Genomic DNA, 16,558 nt, shown 5'->3' on the forward strand with positions numbered 1-16,558 from the left:
CAGCTACTCGGGAGGCTGAGGCAGGAAAATTGCTTGAACTCGGGAGGCGGAGGTTGCAGTGAGCCGAGATCGCCCCACTACACTCCAGCCTGGGCGACGGAGTGAGACTCCGTCTCAAAAAACAAACAAAAAACAAAAACAAAAAACCCAAAAAACTAAAAGACAGATTTGGTGGTTTCAACAGAAAAGTCTTATTGACAAAGGTGACCCTAAACCAAGCTGAAAGATACAGCGTGGGGATAGTAAAAGGTCCTAACTTGCTGGGTGGGGTCGGATGAGTCGAATTCAATGAACCAGTGGGTGGCAGGCATTCAACACACAGCCTGGAAAACAGTGGGCACTCAATTATGGCAGCTCTAATTCCATGCAGCACCCACTGATGTTCACCTAAACCTCGGTTGGATCTCTTCCGGCCAGGGAAGGGCTCATCTCGTTTTTTTTGAGGAGTATCGCCTTGTTGCCCAGGCTGGAGTGCAGCGGTACGATCTCAGCGGACCGCAACCTCCATTTCTTGGGTTCAAGCGATTCTCCCGCCTCAGGCTCCCCGAGTAGCTGGGACTACAGGCGCGCGCCACCATTCCTGGCTCGTCTTTGTTTTTTTTGTTGTTGTTGTTGTTGTTTGTTTTAGATGGAGTCTCGATCTGTCGCCTAGGCTGGAGTGCAGTGGCATGATCTCGGCTCACTGCAACCTCCGCCTCCCGGGTTCACGCCATTCTACTGCCTCAGCCTCCCGAGTAGCTGGGACTACAGGCGCCAGCCACCACGCCCGGCTAATTTTTTGTATTTTTACTAGAGACGGAGTTTCACTGTGTTAGCCAGGATGGTCTCGATCTTCCGATCTCGTGATCGCCCCGCTTCTGCCTCCCAAAGTGCTGGGATTACAGGCATGAGCCACCGCACCTGGCCCGTCTTTGCATTTTTAAATAGAGACGGGGTTTCACCATTTTGGCCAGGCTGTTCTCAAACTCCTGACCTCAGGCGATCCTCCCACCTCGGCCTCCCAAAGTGCTGGGATTACAGGCGTCAGCCACCACGTCCGGCCGGGCTCACCTCTTGATAAGTTGCCTCCTGCCCTGGGGGATACTATCCAAGGAGCCTCAGCCTTCTGAGGTGCGAGGGGAAATTCAGGAAGCTAACGTGGACCCCGGACATTGTCGATGTCGATCCTCAGCGCGAGGTACCAGCCTGAGCCCAGTCTGCAGACGGGAAAACTGAGGCTCCAGGCGGTGAACACCCTGCCATGTGGTCACCCAGCACAGGTCCGGAGACTCCGATTGTCACTTCTGTTTATTGAGTTACAAGTTGAGATGTGCAGGTTCGGTGGCGCCAGCCCCCCCATCCCTCCCCCCTTGGGCAAAAATAGCTCCCAGCGCCGAGGAATGGGGGGTAGGGAGGGTCTCGGGTAACGGAATGGGGCCCCGAGGGTCCCTGTGGGGCTCGTGGGTCCCAGGATCAAGCACGGCTGACACGGAAGACAGAGAGCGGGGTGGGGGGCCTGCCTTGGCCGTGGCGTTGGGGGGAAGGTGAGGGAGAGCTTCTGTACAAGGTCATCTTCCGCGAGGGTCCCGGCTGCGGCCCCGAAACGCGGATGGGCCCCGCGGGACGGAAGCAGAGAGCGGAGTGTCCGCTGGGCTCCCTCGGATGCCATGCCCCGCCCAGGCAGCCTGGGGGGCGTCTCCCTGACCTGGCCCCGCCCACCGGAGCGAACGGCCCGCCCAGGTGGTCTGCGCTGCAGACCCGGCGCAGGCTCCGGCCTCCTCCTGCTGCGGCTGTGCTCACCAATTGATGCCCCGCCGGCCCAGCGGCTACTTCTTGTCTTCTGGAGGCGCCGGCAGTGGCTCGGGCAGAGCCTTGGGCGAGGGCTCGGGCTCCCAGAGCAGGAATTCGTGGAGCAGCGTGTTGACCGTCTCGGGGCATTCCAGCATCACCATGTGGCTGCCCTCGTCGATGAGCTTCAGGAATGCCAGGAGCAGGATCTGCAGAAGACGCGGGGCTCAAGGTAGGCGGGGGCGGGAGGGTGGAGCGAGAGGCCAGGCTTCCCTGGGACTCCGCCATCCACACATGGCCCGCAGCATCCAAAAGTCCCTCCTCCCGTCTACCCTGCATCTCTCCACTTCCACTCAAGGGGGAGCTGGAGGATGGCCTGCAGCCCTGCTGGAGCCCAACTAGTATTCAGGCATCCAGCATTTATTAAGTGTCTACAGTATGCCAGGAGAAGGATTTTCTTCCTTTTTTTTTTTTTTTTTTGGAGACAGAGTCTTGCTCTGTCACCCAGGCTGGAGTGCAGTGGCGCAATCTCGGCTCACTCTAACCTCCGCCTCCCGGGTTCAAGCGATTTTCCTGCCTCAGCCTCCCGAGCAGCTGGGATTATAGGCACGCGCTACCACACCCGGCTAATTTTTGTATTTTTAGTACAGATGGGGTTTCGCCATGTTGGTCAGGCTGATCTCCAACTCCTGACCTCAGGTGATCTGCCCGCCTCGGTCTCCCAAAGTGCTGGGATTACAGGCGTGAGCCACCGCGCCCGGCCTGGAGGAGGATTTTGTCAACTTCAACTCTACCAACATTAGGAGCTGGATCATTCTTTGCTGGGGGGGCGGGGCGGGGCGGGAAAGGGGCGGGTAACTGGTGTGGGGGCTGCTATCTTGTGCATTTGTAGGGTGTTGAGCAGCATCCCTGGCCTCCACCCACCAGATGCCGGTAGTACCCCCTCCCCCTCAGTCGTGACACCTAAAAGTGTCTCCATGCATTTCCACGTGTTCCTTGGGGGCAGAATCCTCCTTAGTTAAGAACCACCAGTCCAGAGCTATACTTTAATGGTTTTTGTTTTTGTTTTTTAGAAACGGGGTCTTGCTCTGTCGCTCAGGCTGGAGTGCAGTGGTGCGAGCACGGCTCACCACAGCCTTGAACTCCTGGGTTCAAGCGATCCGCCCCACTCAGCCTCCCAAGTTGCAGCGATTATCGGCGTGAACCACCACCTCGCCGGGCTAGTATCCAGGCCTATTCTAAGTGCTAAGGATCCCCAGACCCTTTCTAATCTGAACTCGCTAATTAGAGTTTCTAATCTAAAGATCCCCTGGTGCCGGTCTCCTAGAATTATATAGGTCACCGGTCTCTTATACAAATCCTCCGCTGTGAGGAGAGCCTTCTTACAGCGGTGGGGACAGTGCGTAATTGCTAACACCTGTCCAGGGCAGCCCGGCTTTCTAGATTCTACTTTTGATGCCAGACCTAATGCTCCTGTTTGCCTGGGGTCAGAACAAGATACAGCATCTATAGACCACGCCCACCCGGTAGCCACGCCCCCTCGGGTAGAAAGCACGCCCACCAAGCGCTGCCACGCCCCCCGCAGAGGCCACGCCCCTCCCGAGCTGCACCCTGGAGATTTGTAGCTGTGGCGCCCCAGGTGCCCGCCTCTACCTCGGCCATGCGCTGGTCTTCCTCCACAGGCACAAACTTATCGTGCATGCCGTGGACAAGCAGGACGGGCACGGTGAGCTCGGCGTGGTAGACCTCGTCGCCCTCTGGCCAGTACTGGCCGCTCATCATGGCCCGGAGTACGAAGGATGACACGTTGAAAGCGTTGCCCTCCTTTAACAGCTGCTTCTCCTTCGCTCCTTGGCGGGCGAAGCCGGCCCTGGTGGTGGTGGAGGCACCGCTAAGCCCCTTATGCCAGGCCGACTGCCGCGGGGTGCCCCCGATGCCAGCCCTAGTCCCAGCGGTACAGTCCCCCCTCCCATCCAACTCAAGCAGATGCCTGGGTCTCAAGGGCCAGGATCACGGTCTTTGGGGTGGGGGCACTCACTTGAGGAAGCTCCAGGCCAGGCAGGGCGACAAGCAGTGCAGGACGCAGGTGGGCATGTTGAAGATTGAGCAGAAGCTGGGCTCCAGCGCCGTAGGGCCCCCGCCATTGATCATGATCACCTTGTGCACTAGGTCTGGGTACTCATGTGCCAGGAATGTGCAGAAAGAGACACTGCCCGGAACGGGTGGGGTAATGGGAGGATTGAAGGGAGGCGGTCAGCAGGATACAAGCAGTGACCATTTTGTTTTGTTTTGTTTTTGTTTTTGTTTGAGACAGTTTTACTCTGTCCCCCAGCCTGGAGTGCAGTGGCTGGATCTTGGCTCACTGCAACCTCTGCCTCCCAGGTTCAAGCGATTCTTCTGCCTCAGTCTCCCGAGTAGCTGGGACTGCAGGCGCACACCACCACACCCAGGTAATTTTTGTATTTTTAGTAGAGATGGGGTTTCACCATGTTGGTCGGGCTGGTCTCGAATTCCTGACCTCAAGTGATCCATCCGCCTCGGCCTCCCAAAGTGCTGGGATTACAGGCCTGAGCCACTGCGCCTGGCATGGTTTGTTTTTGTTTTTGAGACAGAGTCTCACTCTGTTGCCCAGGTTGGAGTACAGTGATGCAATCTCAGCTCACTGCAACCTCTACCTCCCGGGTTCAACTGATTCTCCTTCCTCAGCCTCCTGAGTAGCTGGGAGTACAGGCATGCACCACCACACCTGGCTAATTTTTGTATTTTTTAGTAGACACAGGGTTTCAACATGTTGCTCAGGCTGGTCGAGAACTCCTGACCTCAAGTGATCCACCCACCCTGGCTTCCCAAAGTGCTGGGATTACAGGCATGAGCCACTGGGCTGGCCTGTTTTGTTTTTGTTTTTGAGACAAGGTTTCGCCGTCGCCTAGGCTGGAGTGGTGCAGTGGCATAATCATAGCTCCCTGCAGCCTTGACTTCCTGGGCTCAAGAGATCCTCCCACCTCAGCCTTCTGAATAGCTGGGACTACAGGCATGTGCCACCATGCTCAGCTAATTTTTAAAATTTTTTTTATAAACACAGGGTCTCCTTATGTTGCCCAGGCTGGTCTTGAACTCCTAGGCTCAAGTGATCCTCTGGCCTTAGCCTCCCAAAGTGCTGGGATTACAGGCGTGACCCGTGACACCTGGCCTGGTGAGGGGGTTCATGTCCTCCCCTTACCCAGAAGGCAGGTCCTTGGAAGCCAAGATTCTTCCCCTGGGGTCCATGGACACCTGAAGGGGTGAGGGATGAGTGCGGCCTCTCAAATACTGTGGAAGTGTGAGATTGAGTGTTGAGGATGGAACTTATTTTGAAGAGAGAATCTGGATCCAGAAGTTTCACCAGACTTTTTATTTTAATTTTTAAAAATTTTTGTAGAGATAGGGGGGTCTCACTATGTTGCCCAGGTTGGTCTTGAACTCCTGGGCTCAAGTGATCCTTCCACCTTGGCCTTCCAAAGTGTTGAGATTATAGATATGAGCCACTGCGCCTGGCCCTCATCAGATTCTTCCAGCCACCATAACCCAAAAGCAGTAAGAATTACTCGTCAGCAAGTGTTAGGAAAGCAATCTGATTAAACAAATGCTTCCGGCTGCCCAGAGGAGGTCACTGTTTCCTACTATCCCTTCCCTTTCAGGATGTTCTGCCACCTGCCTCTGGGCATGACATATCTGTCTTCCTTATACAAGATGGAAGGGCACTGCCTGAGGAGCCCCCAAAGCTGAGCTCCTCATTCCTACAAAAGCAGGAGTCAGCAAACTATGTACGGCCTGTGGGCTAGTCATTTGCTTTTGTAAATACAGTTTACACTTTTGGAGATTTGAAAAATGTTTCCTAAATAAGATTTTGTTTGTTTGTTTGTTTGTTTTTTGAGATGGAGTCCTGCTCTGTCGCCCACGCTGGAGCACAGTGGCGTGATCTTGGCTCACTGCAACCTCCGCCTCCCAAGTTCAAGCGATTCTCCTGCCTCAGCCTCCCAAATAGCTGGGATTACAGGCATCTGCCACTATGCCCGGCTAATTTTTGTATTTTTAGTAGAGACGGGGTTTCACCGTGTTAGTCAGGCTGGTCTCGAACTCCCGACCTCAGGTGATCTGCCCACCTCGGCCTCTCAAAGTGCTGGGATTAGAGGCGTGAGCCACCGTGCCTGGCCAAAAAATGTTTCCTAAATAAAGTTTTTTCAGAAGTTCCAGCAGTGACTGTATGGCCTGCAAACCTAAAATATTTGCTATCCGACCCTTTAAGGAAATGTTTGCCAGCCCCTGCTGTAATGAGGAAAGGATACAGACAGGAGTCAGGCAGACCTGATTGTGTCAGGGACTTCCTGTATGCTGTTGGGCAGGTTGCTTCAGCTCTCTGAGCTTCAGCCTCCACATTCCTGAAGTTGTAAATGTGCTGACCTCATAGCACTGTTATGGGGTCATGGGAACTATTGTAGGTGGGTGTTTTTTTGTTGTGTTTTTTTTTTTTCTCGAGACAGAGTCTTGCTCTGTCACTCAGGCTGGAGTGCAATGGTGCGATCTCGGCTCACTGCAACCTCCACCTCATGGGTTCAAATGATTATCCTGCCTCAGCCTCCCAAGTAGCTGGGATTACAGGCACCTGCCACCACCCCCAGCTAATTTTTGTATTTTTATTACAGACGGGGTTTCACCATTTTGGCCAGGCTGGTCTTGAACTCCTGACCTTGTGATCTGCCTGCCTCGGCCTCCAAAAGTTCTGGGATTACAGGTGTGAGCCACTGTGCCCAGCAGGTGGGTGCTCATTTAATTAGAGGAATCATTTCTCATAAACATCAACTTTTGAGTATGTTATATAAAGAAATATAAACAAATAAGGGCTGTTACCTCTCAGTCTAGATTCCTTTCTTTTAGATACTTATGTAACTTCTTTGTTTTTTTTTTTTTTTTTTACTTTTTAGTTTTTTGTAGAGATGAGATCTTGCTTATGTTGCCCAAGTTGGTCTTGAACTCCTCAGCTATAGTAGTCCTCCCACCTCAGCCTCCTAAAGTGTTGGGATTATAGGTGTAAGCCACCACACCTGGCCACTTATTTATTTTTATTTTTATTTTTATTTTTGAGATGGAGTCTCACTCTGTCGCCCAGGCTGGAGGGCAGTGGCACAATCTCGGCTCACTGCAAGCTCCACCTCCTGGGTTCACGCCATTCTCCTGCCTCAGCCTCCTGAGTAGCTGGGACTACAGGCGCCTGCCACCACGCCTGGCTAATTTTTTTTTGTATTATTTAGTAGAGATGGGGTTTCACCGTGTTAGCCAGGATGGTCTTGATCTCCTGACCTCGTGATCCACCCGCCTCGGCCTCCCAAATTTCTGGGATTACAGGTGTCAGCCACCACACCCAGCCTTTTTTTCTTATCTAATTGCATAGGCTAGAATCTCTAAAACAGTGGTACTCAACTCGCCTGCCTGTTCCAATCTTGCCTTTCTTCCTGGATAAAGGAGAGAATGAGGCCACTTGGTAGTGGTCAAGCCCTGGGGACCAAGCCTTCCATGGAGGGGTTCTTGGTAAGTTTTAGGTTGTATTACCTGCCCTTTAAGCAGGAGTGAATTACAGTAACCCATGCCTTTGTAAATTCCGAGAATTTACAGGATTCCAATGAGCCCTTCCTGAAAGCACGGTGTTCTCCAGGGCAGTTGATTTTTTAACTTAGTCTAAGGCAGTGGTTCTCAGCCGGGGTAATTCTGCCCACCAGGGCTCGTTTGGCAACTACTGAAGACATTTTTGACTGCCATGATCAACACTAGATTGTGTAGTTGCATCAAGTGGGCAGAAGCCAGGGATGCTGCTAAACATCCTATAGCCCCTCACAGAAAAAAAAAATAACCCGGCCAACAAAAACATTAGTGCTGGGATTGAACAACACTGCTTTTTTTTTTTTTTTTTTTTTTTTTTCTGGGCAGAGTCTCACTCTGTTGCTCAGGCTGGAGTGCGGTGGTGTGATCTCGGCTCACTGCAACCTCTGCCTCCCAGGTTCAAGTGATTCTCCTGCCTCACACTCCCGAGTAGCTGGGATTACAGGCACACGCCATCATGCCTGGCTAATTTTTTGTACTTTTAGTAGAGACGGGGTTTCACCATGTTGGCCAAGCTGGTGTTGAACTCCTGACCTCAAGTGATCTGCCTGCTTTGGCTTCCTAAAGTGCTAGGATTACAGGCGTAAGCCACTGCACCTGGCCTGAGTGTTCTAAAGCAGTGTTCTAAAGCAACACTGCTTTAGAACAATGTGAAATAATATCAGTGATGATGGAAATCCCTGTCTGATTACATATGTTAATGGGAGTTTTCAGCCTGGTATAGTGGTTCATGCCTGTTACCCCACCACATCGGGAGGCCAAGGAGGGAGGATGGCTTGAGCCCAGGAGTTCAAGACCAGCCTGGGCAACATAATGAGACCTCCCATCTCTATATAATTTTTTTTAAAACTTGAAAATTGGCCTGGTGCGTTGGCTCGCGTCTGTAATCCCAGCACTTTGGAAGGCCAAGGAGGGTGAATCACAAGGTCAGGAGATCGAGACCATCCTGGCTAACACGGTGAAACCCCATCTGTACTAAAAAGACAAAAAATTAGCCGGGCGTGGTAGCGGGTGCCTGTAGTCCCAGCTACTTGGGAGGCTGAGGCAGGAGAATGGCATGAACCTGGGAGGTGGAGCTTGCAGTGAGCCAGGATCATGCCACTGCACTCCAGTCTGGGGGACAGAGCGAGACTCCATCTCAAAAAAAAAAAAAAAATTAAGGCTGAGCACAGTGACTCACACCTGTAGTCCTAGCACTTTGGGAGGCTGAGGTACGAGGATCACTTGAGCCCAGGAGTTAAAGAACATCTTGGGCAACATAGTGAGACACCATCTCTATTTAAAAGAAAAAAAAGTTTCAAAAATGTAAAAATTAAATTGAAAAATGGGATTTTTTCAAGGAGAAAAATTAGGATTTTTTTTGCTTTGTTTTGTTTTAAGAGATAAGGTTTTGCCATGTTGTCCAAGCTCATCGCCAATGATCCATCCACAAAGTGCTGGGATTACAAGTATGCACCACTGCGCGCAGTGGCCCTTTTTCTTTTTTTTTTTTCTTTTTTTTTTTTTTTGTGACGGAGTCTCCTTCTGTCGCCCAGGCTGGAGTACAGTGGCACAATACGATCTCGGCTCACTGCAAGCTCTGTCTCCCGTGTTCACGCCATTCTCCTGCCTCAGCCTCCCGAGTAGCTGGGATTATAGGTGCACACCACCACACCCGCCTTATTTTTTGTATTTTTAGTAGAGACAGGGTTTCACTGTGTTAGCCAGGATGGTCTCAATCTTCTGACCTTGTGATCCGCCCGCCTCGGCCTTCCAAAGTGCTGGGATTACAGGGGTGAGCCACGGCGCTCGTACTTTTTTTCTTTTTTAAAGAGAGACAGGGTCTTGCCATGTTGCCCAGGCTGGAGTGCAGTGGTGTGATCACAGTTCACTGCAGCCTCGACCTCCCAGACTCAAGCAATCTCCTGCCTCAGCCCTTAAGTAGGTGGAACTATATGCGTGCACCTCCTCACCTAGCTAATTTTTGTACTTTTTGTAGAGCTAGGGAATCTCCCTATGTTGCCCAGGCTGGTCTCCAACTCCTTGCCTTAAGATATCCTCCCGCCTTGGCCCCCGAAAGCACTGGGATTACAGGTGTCAGCGGCATCTCAGAGTCTCCCTCTGTCGCCCAGGCTGGAGGGCAGTGGCACAGTCTTGGCTCACTGCAACCTCCACCTCCTCGGTTCAAGCGATTCTCCTGCCTCAGCCTCCCGAGTAGCTGGGACTACAGGCGCGTGCCACCACGTCTGGCTAATTTTTGTATTTTTGGTAGAGACGGGGTTTCACCACCTTGGCCAGACTGTTCCCGAACTCCCAACCTCAGGTGATCAGCCTGCCTCGGACTCCCAAAGTGCTGGGATTACAGGCGTGAGCCACGGGGCTCAGCCAAAAACTCAGTATTTTGTGACTGTCAGTCCCTGCTGACCCCATCCCTCACCCCCACCCCACATGCCAGGGTTCACTTACCCGTAGGAATGGCCAATGAGCACGTTTCGCTTCTTGGCATAGCGCTTGAAGATTGCTCGCATGTCCTCAGCCAGCGCATAGAAGGTGTAGGCTGCGGCCACCTGGGGCGCAGAGCTGGCCCCGTGGCCGGCCAGGTCAGGAGCCACCACCTCATAGCCTAGGCGCACAAAGAAGTCCAGCTGCTCCTTCCAGATGGCCAGGGAACCGCCGACACCATGGATGAAAAAGAGTACCACGTCGGCCTGGGCGCCTTTGCAGCTAGTGATGCGCTTCTCACAGTCAATATGGATGGTCCTCTTGGGGCGCCTGGCTCGCCGCCGCCGCCCACCACTGCCACTGCCGCTGCCGCTGCCTGCGCTGCCGGGGGCCAAGCGGCCATCGCTGCCCGCCGGATCTGCCAGCTCCACCTCCAGGGCGGCCGGCGGCTCCCCAGAGCCATTCTGCCCGTGCAGGAGGTCGGCTCGAGGGGCTCGGCCCAGGTTTTCCACCAGCAATCGCCCATTGCGGTACACGGTGATCCGGCGCTGACAGCGGACCAAGCCGGAGAGGTCCCCCTGGGCTGCATCCGAGGATGCGGATGATGGTGGAGGTGGAGCAGCAGCCGGGGCGGGTCCTGCATGCTTCACCCGCAGCACGCGGCCGGGCTTGACCTCTACAAAGGTGTAGCCATCGCTGGACTCGACGCTCTCCAGTGGCCCCACGGCGTTGGGGGGCGTGCCCAGCAGGCAACAGAAGATACCGTCGGTCACCCCGGTCAGCATGGTGTGTCCTGTGAGTGGGGACAGCAGCCAGTTCAGGTGCTGTCTCAATGAGAACCCTCCACCGTGCAGCAGGCACTCCCTGAGCCTTGGGAGAACCGTTTTAGACTCCAGTTTGGGGAGCGCCAGATCAAGTGAGCCACGGCACTGAGATTTTTTTGTTTGTGTGTGTGTGTATGTGTGTGTGTTTTTGAGACAGTCTCGCTTTGTCATCCAGGCTGGAGTGCAGTGGCAGGATTTCGGCTTACTGCAACCTCCCCCTCCTGGGTTCAAGCGATTCTCCCGCCTCAGCCTCCTGAGTAGCTGGGATTACAGGCAGGCGCCACCATGTCTAGCTAATTTTTGTGTTTTTTGTAGAGATGGGGTTTCACCATGTTGGCCAGGCTGGTCTTGAACTCCTGACCTCAAATTTTCCTCCTGCTTCGGCCTCCCAAAGTGCTGGGATTACAGGTGTGAGCCACCGTGCACTGACATGTTTTGTCTGGGCAGTGCCTTTGTGGTAGTCACCCTCCTGGGCCACCCTAGTCTATCCTCAGAGAGAAAGACTTGGCTATGGCTTACCCCACAGGGTGTCCACAGGGAAGGTGGTGGGGTCTTGTGGGGGGATGTTCCTGGAGAAGGGGACATTGTGGCAAATGTGGACCAGCCGGAAGACACCCCCTCCCCCCAGCTGGAGTTTATACCATTTATGGCCTCCTAACTCATTCATTGAGGTATACACTAACTCATTCATTCAGATATACACTCAGTAACTCATCCAGGTATGCACTCACTAACTCACATATCCCCAGGGCCTCCTAAGGCATCTAAAATGTGCAAATCTTTGGTGAGCCCCCAGTGAGGCTCCTGGCTCTGAATTTGACTCCTGAAAGGTGAGGCCCTAGGAGAGGGGGATGGTGACTGAGCCACAGAAAGCCTTGCTCACGGGGTGAGCCGGGGTCTGCTTCATAGAGGGCCAAGCTGAGGCCCAGACACTCTGAGAGGAAGCTAGACTCTGAACTTCCTCCTTGGCACCCTGGATTCTGGGGATCTGCTATACAAGTCCCCGGAGTGGAGAAGAGGATGGGAGAGGCAAGGCCCTGGCTGGGGGCCTCCAAGCCTCCATCCCACTCCTTGGGCCACCCCCGCCCCCGTGTCCATGGTAACCACAGGCGGTTACATAACCTAAGGGGGGATACCCGAGCAGTGCACCCCCATTGTCTAGGTGTCTAGGGCCAGGAGATGGGGCCAACTGCCTGCCTGCCCCCTACCCCAGGTTGGGCGACGCTAAGGTAACGCACGCCCGAGACTGAGCCTGCAGTGGCCCCAGACATACTGGAGGGGAAGCAGGCCATGCCCCCCACCTCGAGTGGGGCCCTAATCCCGGATTGCGGAGGGCAACGCACAGGCGCCACCCCAGCCCCACTTCCCCGCCCCCGGCCCCCGCCTTCCAGGTGTTCGTCATCCCTGTAGCGGGGTCGAGCCCACTGGGGCTCCGTGGCTTTCTAAGAGCCCAAACGCGGGGTTGGTGGACACCACTCCTCCGAAGTGGAGGCCCCGGGGCTTCGATCTCTCCTTTTGGGGCCCGTTCCCCGCTCACCTCATCGAGGGCCGCGGGGCCCGGGTCGGGGCGGAGGGGTCCCAGGCGGAGAAGCCAGCGTCCGCCTGCTGGCGTCGTTTACATGGTGGCGCGGGGTCAGGCCGGGTGCGTCTACGCGGGCGGGCACCTGCCCCTGGCGGTCAGCGCAGGGGCATCCCGCGGCCGCCGAAACAGCCGGCCCTTTAAGTTCCTCCCCCGAGTAGGCGGAGCCACGTGCCGACGGGCGGGCATTTCGGCCTATCGCAGCTGCGGACTGACCTGGCCTAGTTAGGAGCCCAATCAGAGGCGGCAATTCCGTAGTGGAGGCGGGCTCTGGGAGCAACAGCCCCGCCCCTTTTGGGGGTTCACCGAGGTTGGGGGAGGGATGGGGCCTGGCTCAAGGCGGAGAAGGGGGTTGCAGTCTAGGGTCTGCGGGACGCCAGGGAGTGTGCGGCCGGGGCCCTCTCTCTGCAAATGGGTCTCCCAAGCCCCTGCCCCCCAGCCCCTGCCTCCCAATTGCCCTGTTCCTCTCCAAACGAGGCCCCCATACTCTTCTCTCTGTATCGACCTTTCCATTCTAGAAGCAGAGACTCCAAGATCTTTTTCCAATCTCCGGTGGGGAAACTGAGGCTCATAAAGGGCACAAGAGCATAAATCAAGCAAAGAGCAAAGCTGGGACTTGAACCCAAGGCTGTGTGATTCCAAGCCCTGGGAACCATTATTTGCTAACCTCCCCCACCCACACCCCCTGCCCCCCCTTTTTTTTTGGTAGGGACGAGGTCTCGCTCTCTTGCCCAGACTGGTCTCGAACTCTGGGCATCAAGCAATCCTCTCGCCTACGGCCTCCCAAAGGGCTGAGATCACTGGCGTGAGCCATCGTGACGGGCTTCTCTAAAGCTTTCAAGGAAAGTCTTGGAGCTGTGGGTAATTACAGAGTTTGAATTTCATAATCAGCCGATTTAACCTATGGCTGCCATGGTTCTGAGGAGGGCTGATAGCAAGAGGCAGGCATCCCAGCTCTGTGGTACCGGCGGGGCCATAGTAGGCCCTCAGGAGAGCTCAGGTCTCAAATCCAGCCTCTGCCCTTTGCTGATGTGTGACCTTGGGCAAGTTACTTCACTTTCCTGAGCCTCCGTTTATTTCTCTATGAAATTAATCCTCTCGTAAGTTTGCTACGCAGGTAAAGCACTCATCATAGTGTCATGCATATAACAAATGCTCCATATATTATGGGCATTATTATAGTGGTGATGTTTTGCTAAACGATGCTACAGATAGGATGGGCTTCGGAGGACGAGGGGTTAAATGCGCCTTGCTGCTTGGCCACTCCCATCCCCTGGAATTTGCTGCCAGAGCTGGATTCCATCCAGACACCTACTCTTGCCCACTGAGGGCACTTCAGGGAGACTATACAGTTTATTCATTTAGCAAACACCTCTCTGTATGAACCCCAAGCTGGCACTTGTAGGGATACAGCCCCAGGCCCCTGGCCCTTGAGGAGCCCTTGAACTTGGGGGAGAGTCAAGGGAAGGCAGTTGGGCCAGAAGAATGGACAGCGGTTGAGAGAAGACGACTCCTTTTTTTTTTTTTTCTTGAGAAAGGATCTCACTCCGTTGCCCAGGCTGCAGTGCATTGGCGCTATCATTGCTCACTACAGCCTGGATCTCCTGGGTTCAGGGAATCCTCCCACCTCACCTTCAAGTACTTGAGACTATAGGTGGTTGCTACCATGTCCCCAGGCTGGTCTCAAACTCCTGGCCCCAAGGGATCCTCCCTCCTCAGCCTCCCAAAATGCTGGAATTACAGGCATGAGCCACACCTCACTCAGCCCTTGGAGGAGAGGAAAGGATTTTTAAAAGGCGGATAGGGGAACACCAGGCAGAGAGGAGGGTGTGGCTGAAATGTAAGATGGTGTGTGTAGAGGGTTTTGCATGCCTGATGGAAGGGCTGAGCAGGTTTAACCTGGGGAACTGGGGAGCCAAGGATAGTGTGTGAGTAGGGGAGGGGTTCAGATGTGAGTATCAGAAAATTTTTCTTCCTTTTTTTTTTTTTTTGGTTCTAACAACAGAGGAGAATTCTTCTAGGGCCCAAAATGGGGGCAAGATTGCCAAAGACAAGCTTGCAATCCATGAGTTTACAGATTGAGAAAGCCCAGAGAGGCGCAAGGACCACCCCAAGGACACCCAGCCAGCTTGAACTCAGGCTTCCTCGGCTTCCTGCCAAGAGGCGGAGACTTGGCTGCAGCCAGGACAAGCTGCCAGCCAGCTGTGTGCCATCTGCCCAGCTCCCGCTGGGGGTGGGAAGACCAACCAGCCGCTTCCTGCAGCTGCCACCAGCTGCGCCCGGCCACCGCGGGGCACCCTCTGCCGGTCAATAGGAGAGAGAACTACAGCTCAGCTCCCAGCTGACCGCGGGAGATAATGCCTTGTGCGCACGCGCGTGCTGAGAAGGCGCCGTTCGCCGGCTACCTGTTGGTTTGTATGAAGAACAACCCTGCGGATATAGACTGGCGCGCCTCTGTTGCGCAGGCGCAGAACTACAACTTTAGGGTTTTCTCCAACGGCCTGTTTTTACACGTTAGGAGAAACTACATTTCCCATAATCCTTTGTTCCAGGGCTGGTGCGCCTCTGGGCTCCGGAATCGCCCGCGGCCGGTACTGCGGGACCCACTGCGGACATGGCTGTCTTGGCTGGATCCCTGTTGGGCCCCACGAGTAGGTCGGCAGCGTTGCTGGGTGGCAGGTAAGTCTTCAGGGGGACCCTTCCCCAAATCTGGCAATAAGGGCGGCTTCGGAGGCTGGCGCCACTGTTCACTGCCCGCGTGACCTGCCAGTGCCTTGCGCATTTTGCAGCCAGGCTCTGTCTCCGGGAGCCGAGGCTCAGAGAGGTTGAGCGCCGAGGTCACCCAGCGCCCCGTCTGACCTTTCTCGCCGTCCCTCTACCCACGCAGGTGGCTCCAGCCCCGGGCCTGGCTGGGGTTCCCGGACGCCTGGGGCCTCCCCACCCCGCAGCAGGCCCGGGGCAAGGCTCGCGGGAATGAGTATCAGCCGAGCAACATCAAACGCAAGAACAAGCACGGCTGGGTCCGGCGCCTGAGCACGCCGGCCGGCGTCCAGGTCATCCTTCGCCGAATGCTCAAGGGCCGCAAGTCGCTGAGCCATTGAGGATCGCGACGCAGTCGGCGGGACCCCCATAGAAGCATCGCCCTCGCCTCGGACCTTGCCTGGCGCTATTTTTGCAGGGAGCTGGGGAGCAGGAACGCTTCGGACTTGAGTGCTCTCCATATTGTGGGGTTGAAGTCTGGATAGGAGCTTGCCAAGTCACTTTTTAGGCTTTTGAATTAGGAAGCATTTCGAACCTGCGCAACAGACCAAAGCACAGTACGACGAACATCCGTGTACCCAGTACACAGCCCTGACTACCGACGACCTACAACCCGTCCCTGCCCCATCCTGAGTTCTTTTGAAGCCGATCTCAGGCATCGGATTATTTTTTCTGTAAATATTTCAGAATGTATCTCTCTAAGATGAGAGCTCATTAAAAGATAATTACAAAGCTTATCACATCCAAAAGAATTATCAATAATTTTGAAATATTATTAAACGTGTAATAAATGTTCAAAGTTCCACTTGCCTTATATGTGTAATAACTCTTTTTTTTTTGAGACAGAGTTTCCCTTTTGTTGCCCAGGTTGGAGTGCAATGGGGGATTTCGGCTCATTAAAACCTCCGCCTTGCGGGTTCAAGCGATTCTCCTGCCTCAGCCTCCCGAATAGCTGGGATTACAGGCATGTGCCACCATGCCCGGCTAATTTTGTATTTTTAATAGAGAGGGGTTTCTCCATGTTGGTCAGGCTGGTCTCGAACTCCCGACCTTAGGTGATCTGCCTGCCTCGGCCTCTCAAAAAGTGCTGGGATTACAGGCGTGAGCTACTGAGCCTGGCCTAATTTTTGTGTTTTTAGTAGAGATGGGGTTTCAGCATGTGGACCAGGCTGGTCTCAAACTCCTGACCTCAGGTGATGATCCACCTGCCTCAGCCTCCCAAAGTGCTGGGATTACAGGCATGAGCCACCGTGCCCGCCTTTTTTTTTTTTTGAAACGGAGTTTCATTCTTGTTGCCCAGGCAGGCTGGAGTGCAATGGTGCAATCTCGGCTCATTGCAACCTCCGCCTCCTGGGTTCAAGCGATTCTCGTGCCTCAGCCTCCCGAGTAGCGGGGATTACAGGCATGCGCCACCACGCCCGGCTAATTTTGTATTTTTAGTAGAGATGGGGTTACTCCATGTTGGTCAGGCTGGTCTCAAATTCCCGACCTCAGGTGATCCACCCTCCTCTTCCTCCCAAAGAGCTGGGATTACAGGCAGGAGCCACCACGCTCTGTCCCCCAGGCTGGAGTG

The 16,558-nt window shown here is 54.5% G+C and overlaps 2 protein-coding genes across 3 annotated transcripts; one reads left to right on the plus strand and one right to left on the minus strand.

The window, feature by feature from the left end:
- Positions 1 to 1,269: 1,269 nt before the first annotated feature.
- ABHD8 (abhydrolase domain containing 8) lies at positions 1,270 to 12,433 on the minus strand. The gene is made up of 5 exons (XM_009252950.4): positions 12,184 to 12,433; positions 9,847 to 10,615; positions 3,806 to 3,976; positions 3,421 to 3,637; positions 1,270 to 1,976 (listed from the first exon to the last, which is right to left on the minus strand). The coding sequence occupies exons 2-5, from the start codon at positions 10,605 to 10,607 to the stop codon at positions 1,806 to 1,808; spliced, it is 1,320 nt and encodes a 439-aa protein (XP_009251225.2). The 5' UTR covers positions 10,608 to 10,615; positions 12,184 to 12,433; the 3' UTR covers positions 1,270 to 1,805.
- Positions 11,757 to 15,795, plus strand: MRPL34 (mitochondrial ribosomal protein L34). Of its 2 annotated transcripts, none has more exons than XM_054539906.2 (3): positions 11,757 to 11,875; positions 14,231 to 14,904; positions 15,113 to 15,795. In XM_054539906.2, exons 2-3 carry the CDS (start codon positions 14,840 to 14,842, stop codon positions 15,324 to 15,326), a joined length of 279 nt encoding a protein of 92 aa, XP_054395881.2. In that variant the 5' UTR covers positions 11,757 to 11,875; positions 14,231 to 14,839; the 3' UTR covers positions 15,327 to 15,795. The 2 variants fall into 2 exon arrangements, with proteins under 2 accessions (XP_054395881.2, XP_024092539.3); XM_024236771.3 differs by having other exon boundaries at positions 11,857 to 11,875; positions 14,778 to 14,904.
- The last annotated feature ends 763 nt before the right edge of the window (positions 15,796 to 16,558 follow it).

This window comes from Pongo abelii, chromosome 20 (assembly GCF_028885655.2).
Source record: "Pongo abelii isolate AG06213 chromosome 20, NHGRI_mPonAbe1-v2.0_pri, whole genome shotgun sequence".
NCBI classification, from domain to species: Eukaryota; Metazoa; Chordata; class Mammalia; order Primates; family Hominidae; genus Pongo; species Pongo abelii.

What these genes read in the sequence shown, in the direction of transcription:
- ABHD8 (XM_009252950.4), bottom strand. Translation starts at nt 10,607, where the DNA reads ATGCTGACCGGGGTGACCGACGGTATCTTCTGTTGCCTGCTGGGCACG. An exon ending in CTCATTGGCCATTCCTACGG is followed by an intron (nt 3,977 to 9,846) that starts GTAAGTGAACCC and finishes CGTTCCGGGCAG; the next exon opens with TGTCTCTTTCTGCACATTCC. An exon ending in AAGACCAGCGCATGGCCGAG is followed by an intron (nt 1,977 to 3,420) that starts GTAGAGGCGGGC and finishes CGTCTTCTGCAG; the next exon opens with ATCCTGCTCCTGGCATTCCT.
- MRPL34 (XM_054539906.2), top strand. Translation starts at nt 14,840, where the DNA reads ATGGCTGTCTTGGCTGGATCCCTGTTGGGCCCCACGAGTAGGTCGGCA. An exon ending in GCAGCGTTGCTGGGTGGCAG is followed by an intron (nt 14,905 to 15,112) that starts GTAAGTCTTCAG and finishes CTACCCACGCAG; the next exon opens with GTGGCTCCAGCCCCGGGCCT.